Source organism: Lepidochelys olivacea (assembly GCF_965140295.1).
Source record: "Lepidochelys olivacea isolate rLepOli2 genome assembly, chromosome: 9".
NCBI lineage: Eukaryota > Metazoa > Chordata > Testudines > Cheloniidae > Lepidochelys > Lepidochelys olivacea.
The window spans coordinates 27,534,669-27,559,265 of NC_140419.1; the positions used below are offsets into that span (position 1 = coordinate 27,534,669).

Consider the following 24,597-nt stretch of genomic DNA (forward strand, 5'->3'; position numbering starts at 1 on the left):
CTGCCCCTGAGGCTACTCGCCATTTTGGGGCTCTTGTGGCTCATGAGTGCTTGCCTGGGGTCAGCCAGTTATTGACAGGTGTGAGAGTACTGGCTGTGTTTTAAAGCACTGAATCACTGTTGTCTGTGTTGCAAACAATACTGCTTCTGTAAAATGTTGCAATTGAACTTCACAGAGATGACCTTGGGAGCACAGCCTCCCTTATCAGCAACAGAATGGCTGCGGAGAATTAGAAAGCGTCCAAGAAGAACTAAAGAGGACTTTCTGCGTGAGGTTATGATGCACTTGGCCGCCGAGAAACAGGAATTGAAGGAGCAGTGAGACAGCGAGAAGAGGGACCGAAACAAGAAGGCAGTACACCAGAAAGAAGCCACAGAGCAGCTCCTAACAGTTATGGAGCACCAAGTGGACACTTGATACTTGAGACCAGGTGATACTAGGTCTTCAAACAGAGCAGCTCCGCACCTGCTTTCCCCTGCAGCCTCTGTCACAAAACTCTTTCCCATGTGCCTCCCCGGACACCGCCAACACACTCTTATTAACATCCTGGCTCCACTCTCTACCCGCAGCATTCCACTCCTCCCCCCTCACAGTCCAACAATGTGGACTCCCACTACCTACTGCACTCAACACCCATCCCTCTGCAGTTTGGCCCTGCTGAAGTACCAGGTGCATTGTACTCCAAAGGAGAAGGTTGGGTATGATCCCTGGACATACTCAAAGCTGTAGCTGTCCCAGGATGACGACTCCTCTTGAGAACTTCCCTCCCTCCATACCCCCTTCCCCTCCCTGCTGATGAATTCTTTCATTTGACTCTTTCCTCCAGTTGTTGTCTTTTAATAAAAGAGTTGTGTTTGTTTGAAAACAATCGTTATTCTATTAAGTGAAAGCGAAAAAGAGCACTGCAAAGCAACATACAATAATGTTAAGGCCCCTTCTTGCATCATGTGCACCAATCACCTCCTAGCATTACAAGCACTGCAATCTCGAGCATAGCAACAAAAATTAATGGCTTTCAGTTTCAAATTGCTGCCTCAAGGCATCCCTGATCCTTATGGCCCCACGCTGTGCCCCTCTAATAGCCCTGGTCCCTGGCTGTTCAAACTCAGCCTCCAGGTGCTGAGCCTCTGCAGTCCAGCCCTAAGTGAAGCTTTCACCCTTCCCTTTACAAGTATTATGGAGTATACAGCACGCGGCTATAAGCATAGGAATATTGTCATCAGCCATGTCCAGCTTCCCATAGAGGCAGCGCCAGCGGGTTTTTAAACGGACAAATGCATATTCCAGTCATTCTGCACTTGCTCAGCCTGTTGTTGAACTGCTCCTCGCTGTTGTCAAGTTGCCCCATGTATGGCTTCATAAGCCATGGCATTAAGAGGTAGGCAGGGTCTCCCAGGATCACAATGAGCATTTCGACTTTCCCTACAGTGATCTTCTGGTCCAGGAAGAAAGTCCCTGCTTGCAGCTTCTTGAACAGGCCAGTGTTCCAGAAGATGCATGCATCATGCACCTTTCAGGACCAGCCTGCAGTAATGTCTGTGAAACGCCCACCGTGATCCACAAGCACCTGGAGAACCATTGAGAAATACCCATTGCGATTAAGGTACTCAGTGGCTAGGTGGTCTGGTGCCAGAATTGGAATATGCATGTCATCTATCACCACTCTGCAGTCAGGGAAGCCCATTTGTGCAAAGCCATCCACAATGTCACGTACATTGCCCAGAGTCACAGTTTTTCGGAACAGGATGCGATTAATGGCCCTGCACACTTCCATCAACACAACTCCAACAGTCAACTTTCCCACTCCAAAATGGTTCGCGACCAATTGGTAGCAGGCTGGAGTAGCCAGCTTCCACAGTGCTATCACCACGCGCTTCTCCAGTGACAAGGCAGCTCTCATTCTCGTGTCCTTGCACCACAGGGCTGGGGCAAACTCATCACACAGTCCCATGAATGTGGCTTTCCTCATGTGAAAGTTCTGCAGCCACTGCTCATCATCCCAGATGTGCATCACGATCCCACCACTCAGTGCTTGTTTCCCAAGCCCAAAAGCAGCATTCCACTATGGTCAGCGCCTCCATGAATGCCACAAGCAATCTCGTGTCGTAGCTACTACACGTGGTGAGATCAATGTTGCACTCCTCTTGCCTTTGTAGTTTAAGGAATAACTCCACTACCACTTGTGACGTGTTGGTCAATGTGAGCAGCATACTGGTCAGCAGTTTGGGATCCATTCCTGCAGCCCGAAAGAGGCAGGGCACGCAGCACACAAACCGTTGAAAGATGGTGCCAAATGTGGACAGAAGGACAGGGAGTGATGGGATGCAAAGCAATGCATCACGGGGCATTGGGACAGGACCCAGGATGCCCCGCGACTCCCTCCACCTTTTAGGGGCAAAAGAGAAAGAGGTGCTCTGTGGGATAGCTGCCCAGACTGCACCGCTCTGAATAGCGCTGCAAGTGCCACAAACGTGAACATGCTATTGCACAGGCAGCTCTCAGTGTGAACACACAACAGCAATTTTCCTTCTGCTCTCTCTAAGCAGTGCTGTAACTGCCAGCGCTGTAACTTTGCAAGTGTAGATATGCCCTTAGTGTTGGCCCATATTATGGCCTGACCACAGTCCCAGACAGAATAAGCTACAAGATTTGGTGGGACAGATCAAGGCACATCTATGCTACAGTGCAAAATAATCTCTCCGACACCCCACATCCAGAAAACACTCTTCACAGGTGTGGCACATGAGCTGTTTCAGATTTGGAAAAAATTGCAGATGAACAATTGCATCCTGCTTGGCTGCCTCTTTCTCCCCATGTCCTAGATCTAATGCAACATGTTACCAGCATCCAAGTAAACAAAAAAAAATAGTTTAATTCTTTCAACAGAAAGAAAAACAAGCTGAAAGAGAAAGTTCTGTATGCTATTGAAAAGAGCAGATATATATAAAATTGAGAAGCACTGACAAATAGGGCAGCAAATAGGCTGCCAAAACTCAAGTATACTCCTTAAAAGACCTGATTAGGGTTCCCAAATATCTTTCTGGGGTTTGTTTGTTTTCTTTGGAGGGACAATCCACCAGCAAATGTTCTCAGTGGTTCTTGCAGAACTGGGTTTTGCCCTAGGTTCCCTACAGAGCTAGACAGTTAGACTCCCTGCACTTACGATATCCCTTGCTGCGGCTGGATCCAGTGGTGTCTGTGATGGTTCCAAGATGCACCACCTCTCCTCCTCGCTACACCCTGCTCTCTCCTCCAGCCACTTCTCCATTGAATTAAGCTGGTTGCCATGTTTTACGTTAAGAGGCACAATATGGGATGTTCTATAAATATACTGCTATTATGCCATGCAAATTCAATTAGCCAGCGGAAAGAAAAAGCAGACAAATTAGGTTTATAAACAGCAAAGCTGGGCCCTAAAGGAAGCGAGTAGGAACAGCCAGCAGCACCTAAACCCTTAGGCAGGAGTGAGTGTGGTAGCCTCCAAGAAAACACAGTGGTTGAGGAAAACAGATTTCCCATTATGTTATTTGCATCATCAGCCTGCCTATCCCAGCTGTCAACATCCTATCAGGTCCCAATCTTCCCCAACAGTGACAGATCTAGGATTTGCATTTTAAAAATGCTAGCCCAAAGGGAAATAACTGGACAGATTATGCCTGCTTTGTGCCTTTTTTCCTGGTAGAAGGCAGACTTAAATCTGGCTAGTTGTGGATCCCTCCAGTGCAAGAGGCTCTCTAGGTAAATCCATCCCAGCCCTTGAAAGAGAGGGCTCAGACACAGTTTCCATATGCCCTAATGATGTTCAGACACCAGAACAGCACCTTGGCAGCTAGCATAAGAACATAAGAATGGCCATACGGCTCAGATCAATGGTCCATCTAATCCAGTATCCTGTCTCTGACAGGGGCCAGGGCCAGTTGCTTCAAAGGGAATGAACAGAAGAGGGCACTTTCAAGTGATCCATTTCCTGTCATCCAGTCCCTGCTTCTGGACATTGAAAGTTTAGAGACACTTGGCACATGAGGTTATGTCCCTGACCATCTTGTCTAACAGCCATTGAGGGACGTATCCACCACGAACTTATCTAATTTTTTGGAACCAGTTATACTTTTGGCCTTCACAACATCCCATAGCAATAAGATCTATAGGTTGACTACGTGTTGTGTGACTCTACTTCCTTTTTTTTGTTTTAAACCTGCTGCCTATTAATGTTATCAGGTGCCTCTAGTTCTTGTGTTCCACAAAGGGATAAACAACATCACCCTTTTCATGGTCTTCCACACCATTCATGATTTTATAGACCTCTATCATATCCCCCCCTTAGTCATCTCTTTCCTAAGCTGAACAGTCCCAGTCTTTTTGATCTTTCCTCATATGGAAGCTGTTCCATCCCCCTCATCATCTTTGTTGCCCTTCTCTGCACCTTTTCTAATTCTAATAGATGTTTTTTGAGACTGGACGACCAGAACTGCACGCAGTATTCAAAGTGTGGGTGTACCGTGCATTTATATAGCGACATTCTGATATTTTCTGTCTTATCATATATTCCTTTACCAATGGCTCCAAATATTCTGTTCACCTTTTTGACTGCCGCTGTACATTGACCAGATGTTTTCAGAGAACTATCCAGGATACCACTGAAGAGAGAGATCTTGGAGTGAACAGCTAATTTAGATATCATCCATTTGTACATAGAACTGGGATTATTTTTTCCAAGGTTCATTACCTTGCACTTAACACCAAATTTCCATCTGCCATTTTGCTGCCCCAGTCACCCAGTTTAGTGACATCCCTTTGTAACTCTTCAGTCAGCTTTGGACTTAAATGATCTTAACAGTGAAGAGAGAGTTATGAATATGCTGAACATCACTGGTCCCAGTACAGATCCTTCGGGGACCCTGCTATTTCTCTCTCTCCATTGTGAAAATTTACCATTTATTCCTACCCTTTGTTTCCTATCTTTTGACCAATTACTGATCCATGAGAGGACCTTCCCTATTATCCCATGACTCTTTACTTTGCTTAAGAGCATATGGGTGAGGAACCTTGTCAAAGACTTTCTGAAAGTACAAGCACACTATGTTAGCACAGGATCTAATGGGTATGGGGATCTCACCCATATCCTTTGCACACAAGACCAATGCAAAGAATTAATGTAGCTTCTCCGCAACGGTCTTGCCTTCTCGGAACACTGATTCAGTACCTCAATCGTCCAGTGGCCCCGTTTGGCAGGCTTCTTGCTCTGATGTACTTTAAAAAAAAAAATGCTATTTGCGTGTCTTTTGCTAGTTGCTCTTCAAATTCTTTCTTGGCCTGCCTTATATTTTACACTTGACTTGCCAGAGTTTATGCCTCCTTCTATTTGCATCATTAGTAGTGGACTTCCAATTTTTAAAAGGATGACTTTTTATCTCTAACTGCCTCTTTTACTCTACTGATTAGCAAGAGTGGCATTTTTTGGTCCTCTTTCTGTTTTTTTATTTGGGATATATCTGGTTTGAGCCTCTATTATGGTGTTTTTAAATAGCCTCTGTACAGTTTGCAGGCATTTCACCCTTGTGACTGTTCCTTTTAATCTCCATTTAACTAGCCTCCTCATTTTTGTATAGTTCCCCTTTTTAAAGATAAATGCTACTGTGGTGGGTTTCTTTGGTATTTTTCCCCTACAATGACACAATTTTAATTACACTAGGGTCGCTATTACTGAGCAGTTCAGTTTTATCCATCTTTTGGACCAGATCTTGTGCTCCACTTAGGTCTAAGTCAAGAACTGCCTCTCCCCTTGTGAGTTCCAGGACTAGCTGCTCCAAGAAGCAATCATTTAAATGTGTCTAGAAATTTAATTTCTGCATCCCTTCCTGAGGTCATATATCCAGTCAATGTGAGAATAGTTGCAATCCCCCATTATTATTGCATTGTCTGCTTCTGTAGACTCTCTAATCTCCTTGAGCATTTCACAATCACCGTCACCATCCAGACCAGTACTACTGCTACATTCTTATTGTTCAAGCATGGAATTTTTATCCATAGAGATTCTATGGTTCCATTATTTGACTCCATACTTTCCTTCACATATCCCCCACCACCAGGACCTACACTGTCATGTCTATATATTTTGTACCTTGATAGTACTGTGTTCCACGGAGTATCATCATTCTACCAAGTTTCCATGCCTATTATATCAATATCCTAATTTCATGCTAAGCACTCTAGTTCATCATCTTAGTATTTAGACTTCTAGCATTTGTACACATGAGCTTGTACAATTTTGTCAATATTTAGTTATTTGCCTTCATGTGTTATGTTTAAGTGGGACTCTTTTATAGTTGACCGTTTCTCACTAGCTTCTATCCGTAGTTTACCAATTTCTTTCCTATCCTCTTTACTAGCATACAGAGTTTCCCCTTTAATAAATTCATCCCTAAATGATGTTTCCACCCAAACCTTGTTTAGAGCAGCCCTCAAGCTTCTCTAACCTACACTGAAAATCCAGCTGATTCAGAACCAGCCCCAGGATTGGGATTGGGGTTGGGGTTGTTGCACACTGCTCCTTTGCACCTACCATCCTCCAGCTGTGCTCAGAATATGGTAAACTGACAATCAGCCCCATTTCCAAAGACAGACATAAAATTAAGGTTCTCAGAGGAAAATATGGACTTGCAGAATACTCTCATTATAATTATTTTAAACTCAAATATTTATGATCCCTCAGTAGACTGTCCTCCAAAGACCCAATTTCTATCTAATAAGATATAAATGCAACCTGAAAACTCATCTTGCCAGTAAATCCACATTTACTTGTGCCTCACTGGCTGGCACAGTGGGTTAATGCACAAGCCTTTCATCTCTTGAGACACAAGACCAGCTCTTGTAGAGTCACAGATTACTTCTCTCAATGATTTGTGATATGTACTGAGGGCAAGGATACATTTCTGTCCTGAACTTTTCTCAGAGCACACTTGTAGAAGACACCAAAACAACGTATATGTGTGGTACAAAAGATTTATCAGCATCAGTTTAGCGTGGATGTATTAGTAAGAGACTGCCAAAGCCAAGAGTGAGTTATACAGATTATCCCAAAAAAGCACTATTAAAACCTTTATCGCATATCAAAATGCCATATATTTGGTATATGCCACATGTTTTACAGAAAAAATCATTAATATTTCAGTTATAGGAAACAATTCTAGTTTTTATATTTCATATCCCTTTGCCTGGATGCTGTAGTAGCATGAGTAGAAGTAGGCAGACTAGAGTTTTTGTTCCTGTTCTAACACAAGTTAGCTGATTGCCAATTAACTAACAAGTTTTAAAATACTAATCTAGACACTCCTACCATTTGTCCGATGACACAAAATTTACTTTAGGCCAAAACCTAGGGCAAAACCACAGATGTTAATATTTTAGATCAAACATTTTTGAGTGTCTAGATTATCATCCTCTGCACTGAATGACCCTGGGATCTGTGGGGGAAAAGAGAGTCTGTGATCATGTACTTAAAGACTGTATCATAATGCATATGCACTAAAAGGCCAAATTAATGTTGCATGGTTAACCTCAGATCTGGCATTTCCTAACTTCTGAGTGCTGGATTTTGCAATCTTAATGTTCTTTTAATGTATTTTATAATGCAATGTCCATTTCATAATCAAGTTGATTAGTTTATAATCAATTGACTCTTTTCTGTTAATGAATTTGGCATGAGCAGCAATGTTTCCAAAAAACAATGCTGTATACGCAGCACCCTCAGTTTGCCTCCTTCCTGGTTTGACTCTGAATCTGAAGCCCCAGGTTATGCAGGTTGGAAAATAAAGTAGCACACCTAGTATTACCAATGCTAGCACCATGCAGCACCACCACAGGTTTCTTTGCTTCTATCTACTACGGTTTTATAACTTCCAAAATACAAACACTTTCAGAGTTTTTGAAAAGTTGGGTCAGATACTTATTTCTTTACATCCCCATTAGAGGGCTAAGTTGTCTAAGATTTTTGCTAAAGAATGAAAAACATGCTTGTCTAGCTTAAAATGTGTTAATCAAAGCAAAGTTTAGGGGCTGAAAACCCACAAATAGTAACTGAAAAAATGTTTGCATGAAATATTAGCAAGATATGACAGCCTACAGGTGCTCATAGCAGGGACACAGAAGTGCTGTAATATGATGGTGAAAAACAAAGAGCTTTTGCTTTAACTTAATGGTTTACATTATAAATAAAGGGCGGGAGAAGGGAATCACTAATTTCAGGTACTGGAAGAGTTGTAAACATATTATTTCATCCCTAACAATCTGCAAACTCTCCAACTTCCAAACTGGCTAAATATTTTTTAGTTTTAGTCTCTTTGATGCTGGATTCCAAGGCACAGTTCTGAGCTGCCAATTTAAAGTGACATTTCACTTAAATCAGAAAGTCAGGGTTTACCAGGTACACTCAGCAGCAAAGGAGATGTACTTCAGTTACATTTAACAACTGTTTAAAAGTACATTCAGTATTAAACTTTAAATATTAAATTAAAAAATGCTTTCCTTAAACCGTGGAGGTTAACAACTTGACTTGGTATCCATCAAATCCTGTTTATCTGGTAAAAACTCTGTTCATATATTATCTCATCCAGACACCCATTTGGTACTTTTTGCCCACTTACAGTAGAACCTCAGAGTTATGAACATCTTGGGAATGGAGGTTGTTCGTCACTCTGAACAAAATGTTATGGTTGTTCTTTCAAAAGTTTACAACTGAACATTGGCTTAATACAGCTTTGAAACTTTACTATGCGGAAGAAAAATGCTGCTTTAAACCATCTTAATTTAAATGAAAGAAGCACTGAAACAGTTCCCTTACCTTGTCAAATCTTTTTTAAAAAACTTTCCTTTTTTTAGTAGTTTACAGTACTGTATCTTCTTTTTTTTTCTTCTTCTTCTTAGAATCATAGAACATCAGGGTTGGAAGGGACCTCAGGAGGTCATCTAGTCCAATCCCCTGCTCAAAGCAGGACCGATCCCCAACTAAATCATCCCAGTCAGGGCTTTGTCAAGCCTGACCTTAAAAATATCTAAGGAAGGAGATTCCACCACCTCCCTAAGTAACGCATTCCAGTGTTTCACCACCCTCCTAATGAAAAACTTTTTCCTAATATCCAACCTAAACCTCCCCCACTGCAACTTGAGACCATTACTCCTTGTTCTGTCATCTGCAACCACTGAGAACAGTCTAGAGCCATCCTCTTTGGAACCCCCTTTCAGGTAGTTGAAAGCAGCCATCAAATCCCCCCTCATTCTTCTCTTCCGCAGACTAAACAAGCCCAGTTCCCTCAGCCTCTCCTCATAAGTCATGTGTTCCAGTCCCCTAATCATTTTTGTTGCCCTCCACTGGACTCTTTCCAATTTTTCCACATCCTTCTTGTAGTGTGGGGCCCAAAACTGGGCACAGTACTCCAGATGAGGCCTCACCAATGTCGCATAGAGGGGAATGATCACGTCCCTCGATCTGCTGGCAATGCCCCTACATATACATTCCAAAATGCCACTGGCCTTCTTGGCAACAACAGTGCACTGTTGACTCTCATCCAGCTTCTTGTCCACTGTAACCCCTAGGTCCTTTTCTGCAGAACTGCTGCCAAGCCATTCGGTTCCTAGTCTGTAGCGGTGCATGGGATTCTTCCGTCCTAAGTGCAGGACTCTGCACTTGTCCTTGTTGAACCTCATCAGATTTCTTTTGGCCCAATCCTCCAATTTGTCTAGGGCCCTCTGTATCCTATCCCTACCCTCCAGCATATCTACCTCTCCTCCCAGTTTAGTGTCATCTGCAAACTTGCTGAGGGTGCAATCCACAGCATCCTCCAGATCATTTATGAAGATATTGAACAAAACCAGCCCAAGGACCGACCCTTGGGGCACTCCACTTGATACCGGCTGCCAACTAGACAGGGCGCTATTGATCACTACCCGTTGAGCCCGACAATGTAGCCAACTTTCTATCCACCTTATCGTCCATTCATCCAGCCCATACTTCTTTAACTTGCTGGCAAGAATACTGTGGGAGACCGTGTCAAAAGCTTTGCTAAAGTCAAGGAACAACACGTCCACTGCTTTCCCCAAGTCAAGGAACAACACGTCCACTGCTTTCCCCTCATCCACAGAGCCAGTTATCTCGTCATAGAAGGCAATTAGATTACTCAGGCATGATTTGCCTTTGGTGAATCCATGCTGACTGTTCCTGATCACCTTCCTCTCATGCAAGTGCTTCAGAATTGATTCCTTGAAGACCTGCTCCATGATTTTTCCAGGGACTGAGGTGAGGCTGACTGGCCTGTAGTTCCCAGAATCCTCCTTCTTCCCTTTTTTAAAGATGGGCACTACATTAGCCTTTTTCCAGTCATCCGGGACTTCCCCTGATCGCCATGAGTTTTCAAAGATAATGGCCAATGGCTCTGGAATCACATCCGCCAACTCCTTTAGCACTCTCGGATGCAGTGCATCCGGCCTCATGGACTTGTGCTCGTCCAGCTTTTCTAAATAGTCCCAAACCACTTCTTTCTCCACAGAGGGCTAGTAACCTCCTCCCCATGCTGTGCTGTCCAGTGCAGTAGTCTGGGAGCTGACTTTATTCATGAAGACAGAGGCAAAAAAAGCATTGAGTACATTAGCTTTTTCCACAATCTCTGTCACTAGGTTGCCTCCCTCATTCAGTAAGGGGCCCACACTTTCCTTGACTTTCTTCTTGTTGCTAACATACCTGAAGAAACCCTTCTTGTTACTCTTAACATCACTTGCTAGCTGCAACTCCAGGTGTGATTTGACCTTCCTGATTTCACTCCTGCATGTCCAAGCAATATTTTTATACTCTTCCCTGGTCATTTGTCCAATCTTCCACTTCTTGTAAGCTTCTTTTTTGTGTTTAAGATCGGCAAGGATTTCACTGTGAAGCCAAGCTGGTCGCCTGCCATATTTACTATTCTTTCTGCACATCGGGATGGTTTGTCCCTGTAACCTCAATAAGGATTCTTTAAAATAAAGCCAGCTCTCCTGGACTCCTTTCCCCCTCATGTTATTCTCCCAGGGGATCCTGCCCATCAGTTCCCTGAGGGAGTCAAAGTCTGCTTTTCTGAAGTCCAGGGTCCATATTCTGCTGCTCTCCTTTCTTCCCTGTGTCAGGTCCTGAACTCGACCATCTCATGGTCACTGCCTCCCAGGTTCCCATCCACTTTTGCTTCCCCTACTAATTCTTCCCAGTTTGTGAGCAGCAGGTCAAGAAGAGCTCTGCCCCTAGTTGGGTCCTCCAGCACTTGCACCAGGAAATTGTCCCCTACGCTTTCCAAAAACTTCCTGGATTGTCTGTGCACTGCTGTATTGCTCTCCCAGCAGATATCAGGGTGATTGAAGTCTCCCATGAGAACCAGGGCCTGCGATCTAGTAACTTCTGAGAGTTGCCGGAAGAAAGCCTTCTTCTTCTTCCTCTTTTTTGTCTCTGCTGTTGCCTGATTGTGTGCTTCCGGTTCCAAATGGGATGTGTGGTTGACCAGTTAGTTCATAACTCTTGTATTTGTAACTCTGAGGTTCTACTGTATTTTGTCCTGTCTCATACCTAGATTTTCTTTTTATTTGTCATTTTGCTGTACTGCACCTAGCACAACGCAGCCCTGATTCTTGATTAGGGTTTCTAGATGTTATCATAATACAAATAATAAATTAGTACAAACCCACAAACAAGGAACAGTGGCAGGAAGAAGCTAGAGAGGGAGGATTTAGATAAGGGACATAGTGCTAGAGAACAGAAGAGAGAGATCTGCAGTGGGAATGGTGGGCTGGGCCCAGAGGAAATGGAAAATGGGTAGCGGGAACGAGATGGACCATACTAATGACTTAGCGATATATCAGATCAGAAAAATGGCATATTTCCCCCAGGATGAAGCTTGTTCCAATTATTATTTATGTTCTGGTAGTACCTAGGAACCACAAATCAGCAGCACCATTCTGGTAGGCACTGTACACACAAGGAAGGGAGAAGACAGTCCCTGCGCCAGACAGCTCACACTTAACTATTCTGACAACGCTGAGAAAGACATACAAGTCAGATCTGGATCAGGCAACCAACCTGTCTGTACATACAGAAAATCTGACATGAAATGTAATCCCTCCAGCATTGAACAGCCTACAAATATGTTTTCAAGTTGGAGTTCAGCAGGAAGACATAACAAATTCCCCATCTCTCTTGAAAGAGCATGTCATTCTCACTGTTCTTGAAAGCTCTTTAGATTTTCATGTTCACATCCATGGTACATTCAGTACTTGGCCCAGTACTTTTTGGTGCCAGAAGGTAGCATTCAACCCCACTGGTGAAATGAAAAGTGCTCCCACAATCATTTTAATACAATTATGCCTCAAATATAAAAACTTTCAAATTTAATTCCAGGCTTTTCAAAGTAACAGCTCAATTCACTCCAGGATGACATTCATCCTGCATAGAAGGACCTCTGGCCATTTAAGCCTTTAACTTCATAATAAGAGGAACTTGAATGGATAGGCCCCTAGGTGAGCTCTCTACACTGGGATGAATGTCACCAGCAGATGATTAAAATACATTATATTCTTTTCACTAAAGTGATTAGAGATTTGATTTGACAGGTGGAGGGGTAATTGGATGGGGCAATATTTTGTATCTTATAGCACTCTGTATTATTTGATAGTTTCGGGAGGAGTGGGAGCCAGGGGAATAGAAATCTAAATGGAAAAAAAATAAGACTCCTACTAATCAATGAATCTTTGCTACATACTTTCCTAGCAACCCCAGAACACTGAACAGAAGGAACAGTTCCATTCAACTATTACAGTGCAGTTAGACATGAGAATTCTTGCTCATTTACCAATATTTGGATCAGTAGCCTGACGTTTTTTAATTTTAGCTTCAGATACAGCAGCATAGTAGGCACAGGTCATCTTGATCAGCCATGCTGCTCGCAGTAGTGGCACAGAATATTTTGCCAAATAAGCAAAGACATCCTCCTTTTTACTGAGAATAGGAACCTAGAATGAAACAGAAAATAAAATACTATAGCAAATCCAATGTAACCAATTGTAAGGAAACCAACTTGGGTTTCTATAGACCTTGACTATTTAATTCTAAAATTCTTTCTGAAGTATATTTTATGTTAATCCATAAACTCAGGAGATCATCTAACTTTTTGCATATATGTGGAATAATTTTGTAATGCATTTTGAAGCAATATCTAAGGAGGAAAACATATCCATTGAACACTTTTTCAAAGCAACTCATACTGTGGAGTAAAGCGTGAATGCTCAGCTTGCTGTCCCTGGTATAATAATGGCTGTTTTCATGATCTTTGACATTGACTGATAGCATTTTTTCATACAGTATCTCACAGGTGTTCAGTAACAGTGGTGGTCCATTCTGTGTTACTAGACACATGACAATGTTAGTATCCCTTTGTGGTGTTATTGGCAGGTCAATTATCCTAGCTGTTCAGACATTTAAGTGTCCTGGCCACTTACTAGGAAGCAAGAATATAGTCTAAAGGATCCTTTCAGTATCACCACTTCTGAGATTAACATTTTTTTAAGTTAAGAAATTAACCTTATTGGTTGATAATGAACATAGCTCTTATTGTAAAACACTCACTCCTGGCAATGGATGGTATATATTCTTATGCTATTTATTTTAGTCGTAGGCCTTGGAAACACAGAAACCAGAACCAAACTTGGTGTAACTCACAGCTCTGCTTAGGTCTCACTGTGCACAATCTTATTGTGGAATAAGAGTACTATATCTCAATGTAACTTAAATTTATAGAGTACTTCTGGCACCTTAGAGACTAACACATTTATTTGGGCATAAGCTTTTGTGGGCTAAAATCCACTTCATCAGATACATAGAGTGGAAAAAACATATCATATGGCCATCATGTGCCAGCAATGCCCCTTTGCCATGTACACTGGCCAAACTGGAGTCTCTACGTAAAAGAATAAATGGACACAAATCAGATGTCAAGAATTATAGCATTCAAAAACCAGTCGGAGAACACTTCAATCTCCCTGGACACTCAATAACAGACTTTAAAGTGGGTGGCAATTCTTCAACAAAAAAACTTCAAAAACAGACTCCAATGAGAAACTGCAGAACTGGAATTAATTTGCAAATTGGACACCATCAAATTAGGCCTGAATAAAGACTGGGAGTGGATGGGTCACTACAAAAACTAATTTCCCCCTACTGTTACTCACACCTTCTTATCAACTGTTTGAAATGCGCCACCCTGATTACATTTGCCTCATTACCAAAATGATTTTTCCTCCCTTGGTATTCTACTGTTGAGAATAGCCCACTTCCACTTCAATTGAATTGTCTCGTTAGCACTGACCCCCCTCTTGGTAAGGCAACTCCCATTTTTTTATGTACTGTGCATATATACACCTGCCTCTGTTTTTTCCACTCCATGCATCTGATGAAGTGGGTTTTAGCCCATGAAAGCTTATGCCCAAATAAATGTGTTAGTCACTAAGATGCCACAAGTACTCCTCATTGTTTTTGCTGATACAGACTAACACAGCTACCACTCTGAAACCTGTTAAACTCATAGGTCACTCTTATACCACAATAAGATTGTCACAGACAGATTTACACCAAAATAACTAATGACACCAATTTAGTTATTTTGGTTCCAGTTTCCATCTCAAGCACAGTGTAAGATTTCCATAGCCACACTGACACTTGTCTTGATTGTCTCAATATTCCTAACTGATCAGAGTTTGACAGAATTTTTTCCTAGTTCCACACACTTCTTTTTTCAGACACATCATGCTATTTGAAAGAAACCTGAAAAGAAGCAAAATGTCTTCCCCCATCCTTGAGCTGCTGGAAGCTCAAACCTGAGCAAGATCTTAGGAGTAAGAATGGTGAAAGGAAAATAATTTACAAGAGATAGTAAGGACGTATTGGTGTCAATATAAAGGGCATTCAAGAGGGTGGGAGTAAAAGCAAGGTGTTTCTCTCAATACTGCATCAACCTCCAACACTTTCCTATTTTGTTATGAGAAATTTCTGTAGAGCAGAATTCTTGCACTGAGACAGAAAACATCTAAATAAAGTGTATACACGTTACCCAAGGTTAACTATAGCCAAAGAGAAGTAAGGCAATTTGCACAAACAACTTTACAGTTTAGATGGTATTTGGGAATCTTGCCTCTTCTTTTGAATGAGAAGATACAAAGACAAGAACAAACATTTCAAAGCATCCTCCTACTCCCATTGAAGTCAGTGGCAAAATCATATTGATTTCAGTGGGGACCCCAATTATAAAGTATGCCAATTTTCCCATTACTATACATCTCAGGACAGAGAAAAAAAGCATTTCCCCACGTGATGTATATAGAGTTGTCCATATCCACCTACACCCTTATTATACAATTAAAAGAAAGCCTACTTTGTGATCAGAATGAGATCAAGTCACTTTTTAATAAATAAATGCAGAAATATGCATTGGTTAATATAAATAAAGTATTACATAAATACTCCAACTCTGTAAAATCCAAGGAACATTAAAAAAGGGAGTGAAAATCTGTTTATACCTTTTTTGCTAAAATAGTCAGTGGTTTATTTCCTGCTAAATCTGTGAACCAGTTGTGAATTGCACTCTGAGAGCGAGCAGTAACCAGCCAATAATTATCTTTGGCATTTACTTGTGGTTTCTTCTTTCCTGTGTCCTGGAAAGTATTAAGTTTTAGCTTTTCTGCTAATATGCTGCTAAAATAAGCGCCAATCTGGTGGAAAAACAAAAAACACAAATATAAGACAACACAGTAAGTAAGCATCTATTGTACATTAACACACATAGGATTTCCATTTGAATAGAGGTAGTCATCACTCTAGTCTAAGCTATCAGTTTAATGAGCTTACACTTTAATTCCCTGGAGCTCGGAGCTGGAGTTTCCTTATGCTAAGCAGCAGAGCACCATTACTAGTCATAGGAGATAAGGGCCAACAGAGCCAAGCAGTAAATAAGAAAGGCTCTTGAAGATGCCTGATAAAGTTAAAAAAAAATGCAGTGCACACCATATTTCCAATGATTACACTATAACCCATACTTCCATGTCTCTCCAATAGAACATGATCCTCAATTTAGGCCCATTCCAGGAAAGAATTTAGAATTCTTCTAAACATTAAGTACATGAATAGTCCCATTTTAACAGGACTCCTCGCATGTTTAAAGTTAAAAGTGTGCTTAAATCCTTTGCTGGATCGAGACCATAATACAAGTCTAAAATAACTACTTTAACAGTAATACATTTCTCACTGTTCCTCCATCTTTCATCATTATAGCACGTTGTGTGAGAGTGCACGTGCATGCCCCTTCCCTCACCCCACACACACCCTTTGCTTAAAAGCAAACTATGGGCTTGATAAATTACTGCTCAGCAAGCTAGGGTATCAATCTACAGCACACCAGCTTGCCATGCAGTAACTTCCCACGTGGACACGGTTACAATACAGTGAATGACTTAGTGTACTGTATTTTCAAGTCGTAATCTGCTAAGCCTCACTCCAGGACTTTCAGTGTGCTGTAGCAGTGTCCATGTGGGACATTACTATGCAGCGACCTAGAGTACTGTGGATTGACACCCTGGTTTGCCACACAGCATCTTGCCATGTAGACAAAGCCCTCAGTTATGACCAGGACAGTATTCAATTCCCTTCCATCATCAGTGATGATATTCAAACCTGAAAAGGTACAGATAAGCATATAAAGGTTCAAATGTATATGAAAATGTTTAAGCATAGATTCATGAGATTTCCAATACTTCTTGATTTCTTCTAAGTAAGGCTGTCAAGCAACTAAAAAATTAATCTCGATTAACTGTGCTGCTAAACAATAATAGAATACCATTTATTTAAATATTTTGGGATTTTTTCTACATTTTCAAATGTATTGATTTCTATTACAACAGAATACAAAGTGTTCACTTTATATTATTTTTTATTACAAATATTTGCACTGTAAAAATGATAAACAAAAGAGAGTATCTTTCATTTCACCTCATACAAGTACTGTAGTACAATCTCTTTATCATGAAAGTGTAGCTTACAAACGTATACAGTGCAAATATTTGTAATAAAAAATAAATATAAAGTGAGCACTGTACACTTTGTATTCTGTGTTGGAAGAGAAATCAATACATTTGAAAATGTAGAAAAACATCCAAAAATGTTTAATAAATATCAATTGGTATTCTATTGTTTAAAGGTCCAATAAATCGCAATTAATTTTTTTAATTGTGATTAATTTGAGTTAATCACATGAGTTAACTACAATTAATCGACAGCCCTATTTCTAAGCCAAAAATGCTCAAGGGAACTGCCTTTTACAGTATTTCAGCAATCTCAGGTTCAACCAACAGCTAAGGTTGCCATCCCTCCAGAATTGTCCTGCAGTCTCCAGGAATTAAAGATTAATCTTTAATTACAGATTATGTCATGTGACGAAACCTCAAGGAATATGTACAACTAAAATTGGCAGCCCTACCAACAGCAGGAAAAACAAAGATGCGATAAAGAAAAAAAAAAGTTATCCAAATTTATTTAGATCTCAAAACAAGTATTTCATCACAACATAAGATATTATAGATGGATATTTTAAAACCATTTTGTGGGGGGCTTTTTAATCTTCATGGAGAATGTTTCCAGGTGGTTAAGTTTTAATTTCAGCAAAAAGGCTTTAAAATAGACATTGAACACATTTTAAGTCGTGTAGAATAAAACAGCTTTAATAGCTCTGAGCATTTCCTCAGAACTGTTTTTTTTAAGTTTGTATTTTTGAATAGTTAAGATCTCATCACAGTACAATATTATTCAATGCAAGACTAATTAAAGGGTAAATGACACAGCAAGTGCCTGCAGGTAGCAGTTCTAGAGGATACGAAAGCCACAAGAATGTAGCACAAATGCACTAGTATTTTGTCAATACAAACAATTTGTATATGCATCTCTTAATATTTTAAAAGAATAAATTGGCAAATACCATATTTTGATATTTATGCTTCTCCAAACAGCTACATGTCCTCTGTGTACAAAACAGTTGATTACTTATCACAATAAAATCACTTTTCCAACCAGCCCTGAAGATAAATGTTTTCTATTAAAAATTACAAATGCAATAAAGATTTTTTTCATTTTGCTTGAAACTTCAGTTTTTCCATCAATAAATAATTCCTTCCCCCCCACCTCCTTTCCCAGTGGTAAAGTGGGGGAGGAGAACAGAGGAGGAAAAAAGAAATTCTCTGTTTCCTTTGAAAAACCTTGTTTTAAAAAAAAAATAAAGTTATAAGCTGTAATTATCATGTTAGAAGACTTTTACTTATATTTTATTGAGCTTTACAGTACTTTGATTTTTGCTTAGCTTTCTTCATAAAAAAAAAAGTATGTGAAGATTTAGTAAATCCAATTCAAAACTACATTTTTAAAAAATCTTCATTTGAATAGAATCAAACAAGCAGCAACAATGGCTGATGGGGAAGGTATTTCCTGGCAGTAAGTAAACAGCTGGACCAGTTAACGGCCCACCACAAGGCAGGTGTCTTTACACCAGCAATGATTACCTACAGGGAAAGAAAGTCATTCTTGCCTTTATAAACCATGAAAACATAAGACTGAACACAAAAAGTAATTACCTTTTTCAGGTTGAAATGTTACAATCTGGTATTATGTCAAGTAAACAGTACTCAGTTTTTAGCACCCTTTTTTCCACAGAGGGCTGAAAGGGACCACGAGAAGTTATCTAGTCCAGCTCTCTGTGCTAAGGCAAGAACAAGTTTACATAGACCATCCCTGAACAGGTGTATGTCTAACCTGTTCTTAAAAACCTCCAATGATGGGAACTTCACAGCCTCCCTTGGAAGCCTATTCAAATGCTTTTCTTTATACCTAACCTAAATCTCCCTTGCTGCAAATTAAATTGATTACTTCTAGTCCTAACTTCAGTGGACATGAAGAAAAATTGATCAGAGTCCTCTTTATAGCAGCCCTTAACATATCTGAAGACTTATCACATTCCTCTCACCCCCACACCTAGTCTTCTTTTCTTAAGACTAAAGGAGTCCAGTGTTTTCTAACTTTTCCTCAGAGAACATGTTTTCTAAGGCTTTTATCATTTCAGTATCTTTCTTCTGGACTCTCTCCAGTTTGTTCACATCTTTCCTCAAGTGTGGTGCCCAGAACTGGACATAGTACTGCAGCTGAGGCTGCACCAGTGCCAAACAGAGCAAGACAATTGCATCCCATGTTTTACATACAATACTCCTGTTCATACACCCCAGAATGATATTCGTTTTTTTATCAAACTGCGTCATTTTGTTGACACATTCCATTTGTGATCCACTATAATCTTCAGATCCTTTTCAGCAGTACTGCCACCTAGCCAGTTATTCCCCATTTTGTAGTTCTACATTGATTTTTCCTTCCTAAGTGTTGTACTTTGCACTTGTCTTTAAAGAACTTCATCTTGTTGGTTTCAGACCAATTCTCCGATTTGTCAAAGTCATTTTGAATTCTAATCCTGTCCTCCAAAGTGCTAGCAACTTCTCAACTTGGGGTCATCTGCAAATATAAGCAGAGGCATCTACAGGAATTTGACCGCTTTTGGAGGGTCCCCGCTGCAGCCGGGAGTAGCTCGCGCTCCCTGACACAGCCCCGCGGCCAGGAGGAGTTCTGTGCCCCTGCTGATTATTGGGGGGGGGGGCAGCACGGCATGGTCCCGCTTGTCCCCTCCTGCGCATGCCCCATTATCCAAGTCATCAATGAAAATATTGAATAGTACCAAGTCTAGAACAGACCCCTGTGCAACTCCACTAGATACACCCCCACCCCACTTTGACAGTAATCCATTAATAATTACTCTGGGTATGGTCTTTCAACCAGTTGAATTACCTTGTAGTAATTTCATTTAGGCCACATTTCCCTAATTTGCTTATGAGACTATGTCAAAAGCCTTACTAAAATCAAGATCACCACATCTACAGCTTCCCTCCTATCCACTAGGCCAGTAACCCTGTCAAAGAGTTAGATTGGTTTGGCATGATTTGTTCTTGACAAATGTATGTTGGTTATTACTTACAACCCTATTATTAACATCTGAAGGCCAGTACAGTAACCAGCTGAAGAACTGGAATTTACTCTCAACATTGTTACACTAGGTTTACAATTAACTTCAATACTCAGATTCTTATACTAGAAGGAACCATTCTGATCTTCTATTCAGACGTCCTGTATAGCACAGGACGCAGAACTTCCTAAAAATAATTCCTAGGGCATATCTTCTAGACAAACATCCAATCTTGATCTACAAATATTAAGACTTTAGTGTAGAACAATCAGTGCAACAAAAAACACCACTGTTGACTTACAAATTGTAGACCGCTTTCCCTCCCCCATCCTCCAAAAAAAGTAATTTAAATGGTAAAATATACACGTTTGTAAATCAGTATTCCAGCAAACTAACAAACCTTGCCTTACCTTTGAGGCATTTATGACAATATTCCTAGCAGATCCATGCTCATCTCCAGAGAAGGCTGGTTGATTATTGAAACCCTGCTTTACATTCACTGCAGTAAGTTCATCCTGCAAAGAGCATATCTTTAAGTTACGAAGAATTAAATTTAGAATTTAGGGTTTTTTTAAATTTGATCATTCGCATAAACATATTTTTATAAAAGCAAGTCTTGGTGTGTCACACTGTATATTTTGCACGTAGACGGTGTATTCTCTACATATGCTTTCTCTAAAATTGTATGAAAAGGGAAGATGACAGTATGCAACTCTTTTTCCCATTTACATGAAATTGTTCTTCCTAATTCCAGATTTCCAGGCTTCAGCTCAAACCTGTCTGTATTTTTGCTGGAGCAGGAGGGTTCCTATAAAAAGAGGAAAGAAGGAAGAACAGAAACTGCCTGGAGATCAAATCATCCAAGTGTTGGGGACACTGGGGCATGGCCACTAGGTAGCTCGAGGGGATGGAAGACCACGAGTGTCGATGAAGCCCACTCGCACTAGGCCCAATTGTCCTTGGCCCCTCCTCCCTCCTGGAGGCACTCGCAGCAGCTCTGCGTACTAGGCCCAAGTGTCCTTGGCCCCCCGCCTGGAGGCACACACAGCAGTTATGCTGAGAATCTGCAACAATATGCAGCAGAGTCAGACTGCCTGAAACTAAGCAAGGCCAAACAGGGCAGGTATGGAAGAACAATGCTGAATAAAGCAGCTTTATGTATGGTTTAAGAAATGATACAGAGAACAGGGGCACTAGCTGGGAACTGGATTGGCTGGCTATATGGATACTTAGGGCAGCTTGCTATTGGATAAGTATGCTGGGAAAAAGGATGTATAAAAGCCTGTGTAACTTCCTGCTCTGTGCGCAGGATTTGAGATTTTATTCTCCCTGTACCTTTTTGCAGCTGCAAATAAGCTTTTCTGCTTCTCCACCCCATTGTGATTATTGGGTGTAGCACACCAGATAGCGAACCAACTCCAGCTGTTGTTTAGCCTCTCGGCACTGGGTGCCGGCAACACAAGTATCTGCACATCAAGCCCACACACAATAGAACCAATATGGTTCTACTGTTTGGGAGAGGGGAGGACGTGAAGCACAGACAGAGCAGAGTGTGACTCCACAGTCTTCTGTATGCCATAGGGCTGAGCTCTGCAGCAGGGCGAGCTCTGGGTTAGCCAAGAGTGTGGCAGGACTTGACTACACACATAAATCCAGGTCCAGGAACTGGATAGATCCGCTAGCCACAAACCTCCATTATGGGGTACATGCAAGGCTAGGTGGACCCCTGCCTCTGTTTCCTCCATCTACACCTCTGCTTGCCTTTACTGGTAAGGCGGCCTGACACTCTGACCAAACTAAAAAGCATTCCCTTTTGGGGTAAACAAAGGCCCAAAGGAAAACCGCACAAGTCTGGAATTTTCCCCCTCTGCTCCAGTGTATCACAACAGCCCTTTTCCCCCTTCACTGCCAGGGTGCCAGTACACTACCACTGTCAGGCAGCACCACAGGGAAGCCTGCGCCACCCTCTAATCAGAGGCTCCAGCCTCTAACATCTTACAGCAGCAAAACAGCTGCCCACTCCATGCATAATTCTCTGTGACCCACTTCCTACACTGGCCCATCTCACCTCTCCTTCCACAGGCCTTAGCATGGCCCCTTACTGGGAACCCTGCTTGCTGGCCTCGAGTCACTGGAGAACCTCATCAGCATGCTGCTCTTTGTAAGTCTCTCTTCACACTGGCAAACAAGACGTGGTACCTGCCTTTTATATTCTGCTTCCCCATTCCCAGCAAGCCTTGCTCGCAACAGTCACAAAGTCCCTCCAAAAACCGTAACTCACAGAATACCAACTGAGACCCAGTGATAGAGGTGCCAGGCCTCCGGCTTGTCTGTTACATACAGGTTGTATTCAGCATTACAGCCAATGAACTGTACTGATCTGCCAGTTTTTGTTGTTGTTATTAGTTTGGTTTTCTTTTGTTCTGGTGGGGAGTGAGAGGCAAAAAGATTCCATGGCCTGCCTGTGTTCCCATCAGCTCCAACACTGTTTCCCCATGCAAAGCCCTTTCACGTGAGGCACTAGAATTTCTCTACACACAAACATGTTTACAAATATATTTTCCCCCAAATGTATCATCTTAGGAGAATGACCGAACATAAATATTTAAGCTGCCATCACTACCACTGCCTTCCATTATCAGCACTTACTCCGCAGATGACCCTATTATCGGTCTCACTGCTCTTGGCTGCACTACAAGGGCCACTTTCTAAAATGACATGGTCTTCATAAAGAAGTTCTCCAGTGTATTGTTAAAGCCAAACATGGTCTTACTACACACACAAATGTAACCTTTCCATCTGCTTCGCCACCCCCTTCTTCAAAGATGTATTTAGTTTGGCCCGTAAAAGGGAAATCCCATGACAAAGTTGTTCTACATACAGTTTAGGCCCTTCAAGACTCATGTCTGAAGAGCCAGTAGCATTTATCCCACCTCTCCAAAGATGGCTCCATATTTTCAAGGTGGAGGGGCAAGAGTTAGGTTTACTTCTCATTGCTAAATGGAGCTATATGTCTGATCCTTGCCTCCCAGTCCTTCTACCAATACTACAGAAAAGAGACACTGGCATCAAAAGTTGCGGATGCTGTATATCCAACGACACGGCTACACTCCTGAGCTAATTCTGGCACTTACCTGAATGCGTCGCAATGCTCAATGACCAAAAGCTTTCCGAAGGTATTTAAATGTTATACCATCCAAAGAGCACAAGACACATTTCAGAGGCACCCAGAACTCTTATTATTTTTGGATTAGAAACCTGAAGGCTTTCAGCTGAAGCTGTAGGAAACAGAAGGGATAACATTTCTATATTTTTATGCACTTGTGCTGTGGCAGCTGGGCACATGACACAAGTTAACAAAGAACAAAGGAAACTGTTCACCACAGAAAGCACAAGCAGCACTGTTGCTTTAACAAGCCATTATAAATATCACGGGGACAATCAATAACCAGAGTAGATCTAGACTAAAAATTGTGTCTTGCATGGCCTTCTGAAAAAAAAAAAAAATCAGTGAATTTGAAAGCGCTTTTGGATTGCCCAAAGCAGAGCGCTCCCACAGCTGGGGACTCGCTGCTCCAGCCCTTCAGATCACATATCTAGAAACTGTCAGCATCTCACGTGTGGTGATGGTGCATAGAGAGACACGATGTCAGACAGAATGAAGAACTTTACAGATTAGAATCAACATCTCCAATTGCTCCCAGAAACAAACAGGAAACCAATGCAATTCAGAGAGCAAAGGTAAAAATATGTTCCCACTGCATTACAGAGGCAGCTTCATTCCGACTTGAGATCTGTGGCAGGGTTTAAGAACACCATCCTATGTAGTCCTGCCCCAAGAGCAGAGAGCAAAAACAGCATCTGATTTATGACAGGTACAAAGAGAAATGGTCTGTACCATATTTTGCTTTGCTGAAACTTTCTATGCAACCATTTCAGCTCGGTGGCTGAAACCACAACTGAAACAAATCTTTACTACCCATACTGAAACAGCCGGAATAATCAGCTACAACGAAGCAATGGTGCCCCTTTTGCAGTTCAACCTACTTCTTCTGGAGTCAAAGTAGCAGCTGTGTTAGTCGGTATTCGCAAAAAGAAAAGGAGTACTTGTGGCACCTTAGAGACTAACCAATTTATTTGAGCATAAATAAGTGATGAAGTGAGCTGTAGCTCACGAAAGCTTATGCTCAAATAAATTGGTTAGTCTCTGAGGTGCCACAAGTACTCCTTTTCTTTCTTCTGGAGTGTTACTTTTGCAGTAGGAGTATTACGGTGAGAGATTATCACTACTATAAAGTTTTGACAGTGACTTGATCTTACAGAGATTTATGCTTGTGTTTACATTAAACAAGTGCACAGTCCTATTAATGGGACAATAAGAACTCAAAAAAGCATGAGCAATCCCACTGAGTTCGGTGAACTAATCACATGTACATACCTAGGTCTTTACAGGTTGGGGGTGTAACTTGCCAATTAAGACCTGCTCTAACAG

The 24,597-nt window shown here is 41.4% G+C and overlaps 1 protein-coding gene across 2 annotated transcripts in view; it reads right to left on the bottom strand.

Moving 5' to 3' along the window:
* The window catches only part of MED12L (mediator complex subunit 12L), a 322,334-nt gene that overhangs the window by 283,581 nt on the left and 14,156 nt on the right, over positions 1-24,597 (bottom strand). For both annotated transcript variants that reach the window (XM_084639004.1, XM_084639003.1), the window contains exons 2-4: positions 20,516-20,620; positions 15,580-15,771; positions 12,861-13,020 (exon numbers count right to left, since the gene is read on the bottom strand). In XM_084639004.1, the coding sequence (XP_084495130.1) occupies positions 12,861-13,020; positions 15,580-15,771; positions 20,516-20,620 (457 nt within the window). The remainder of the gene's footprint in view (positions 1-12,860; positions 13,021-15,579; positions 15,772-20,515; positions 20,621-24,597) is intronic.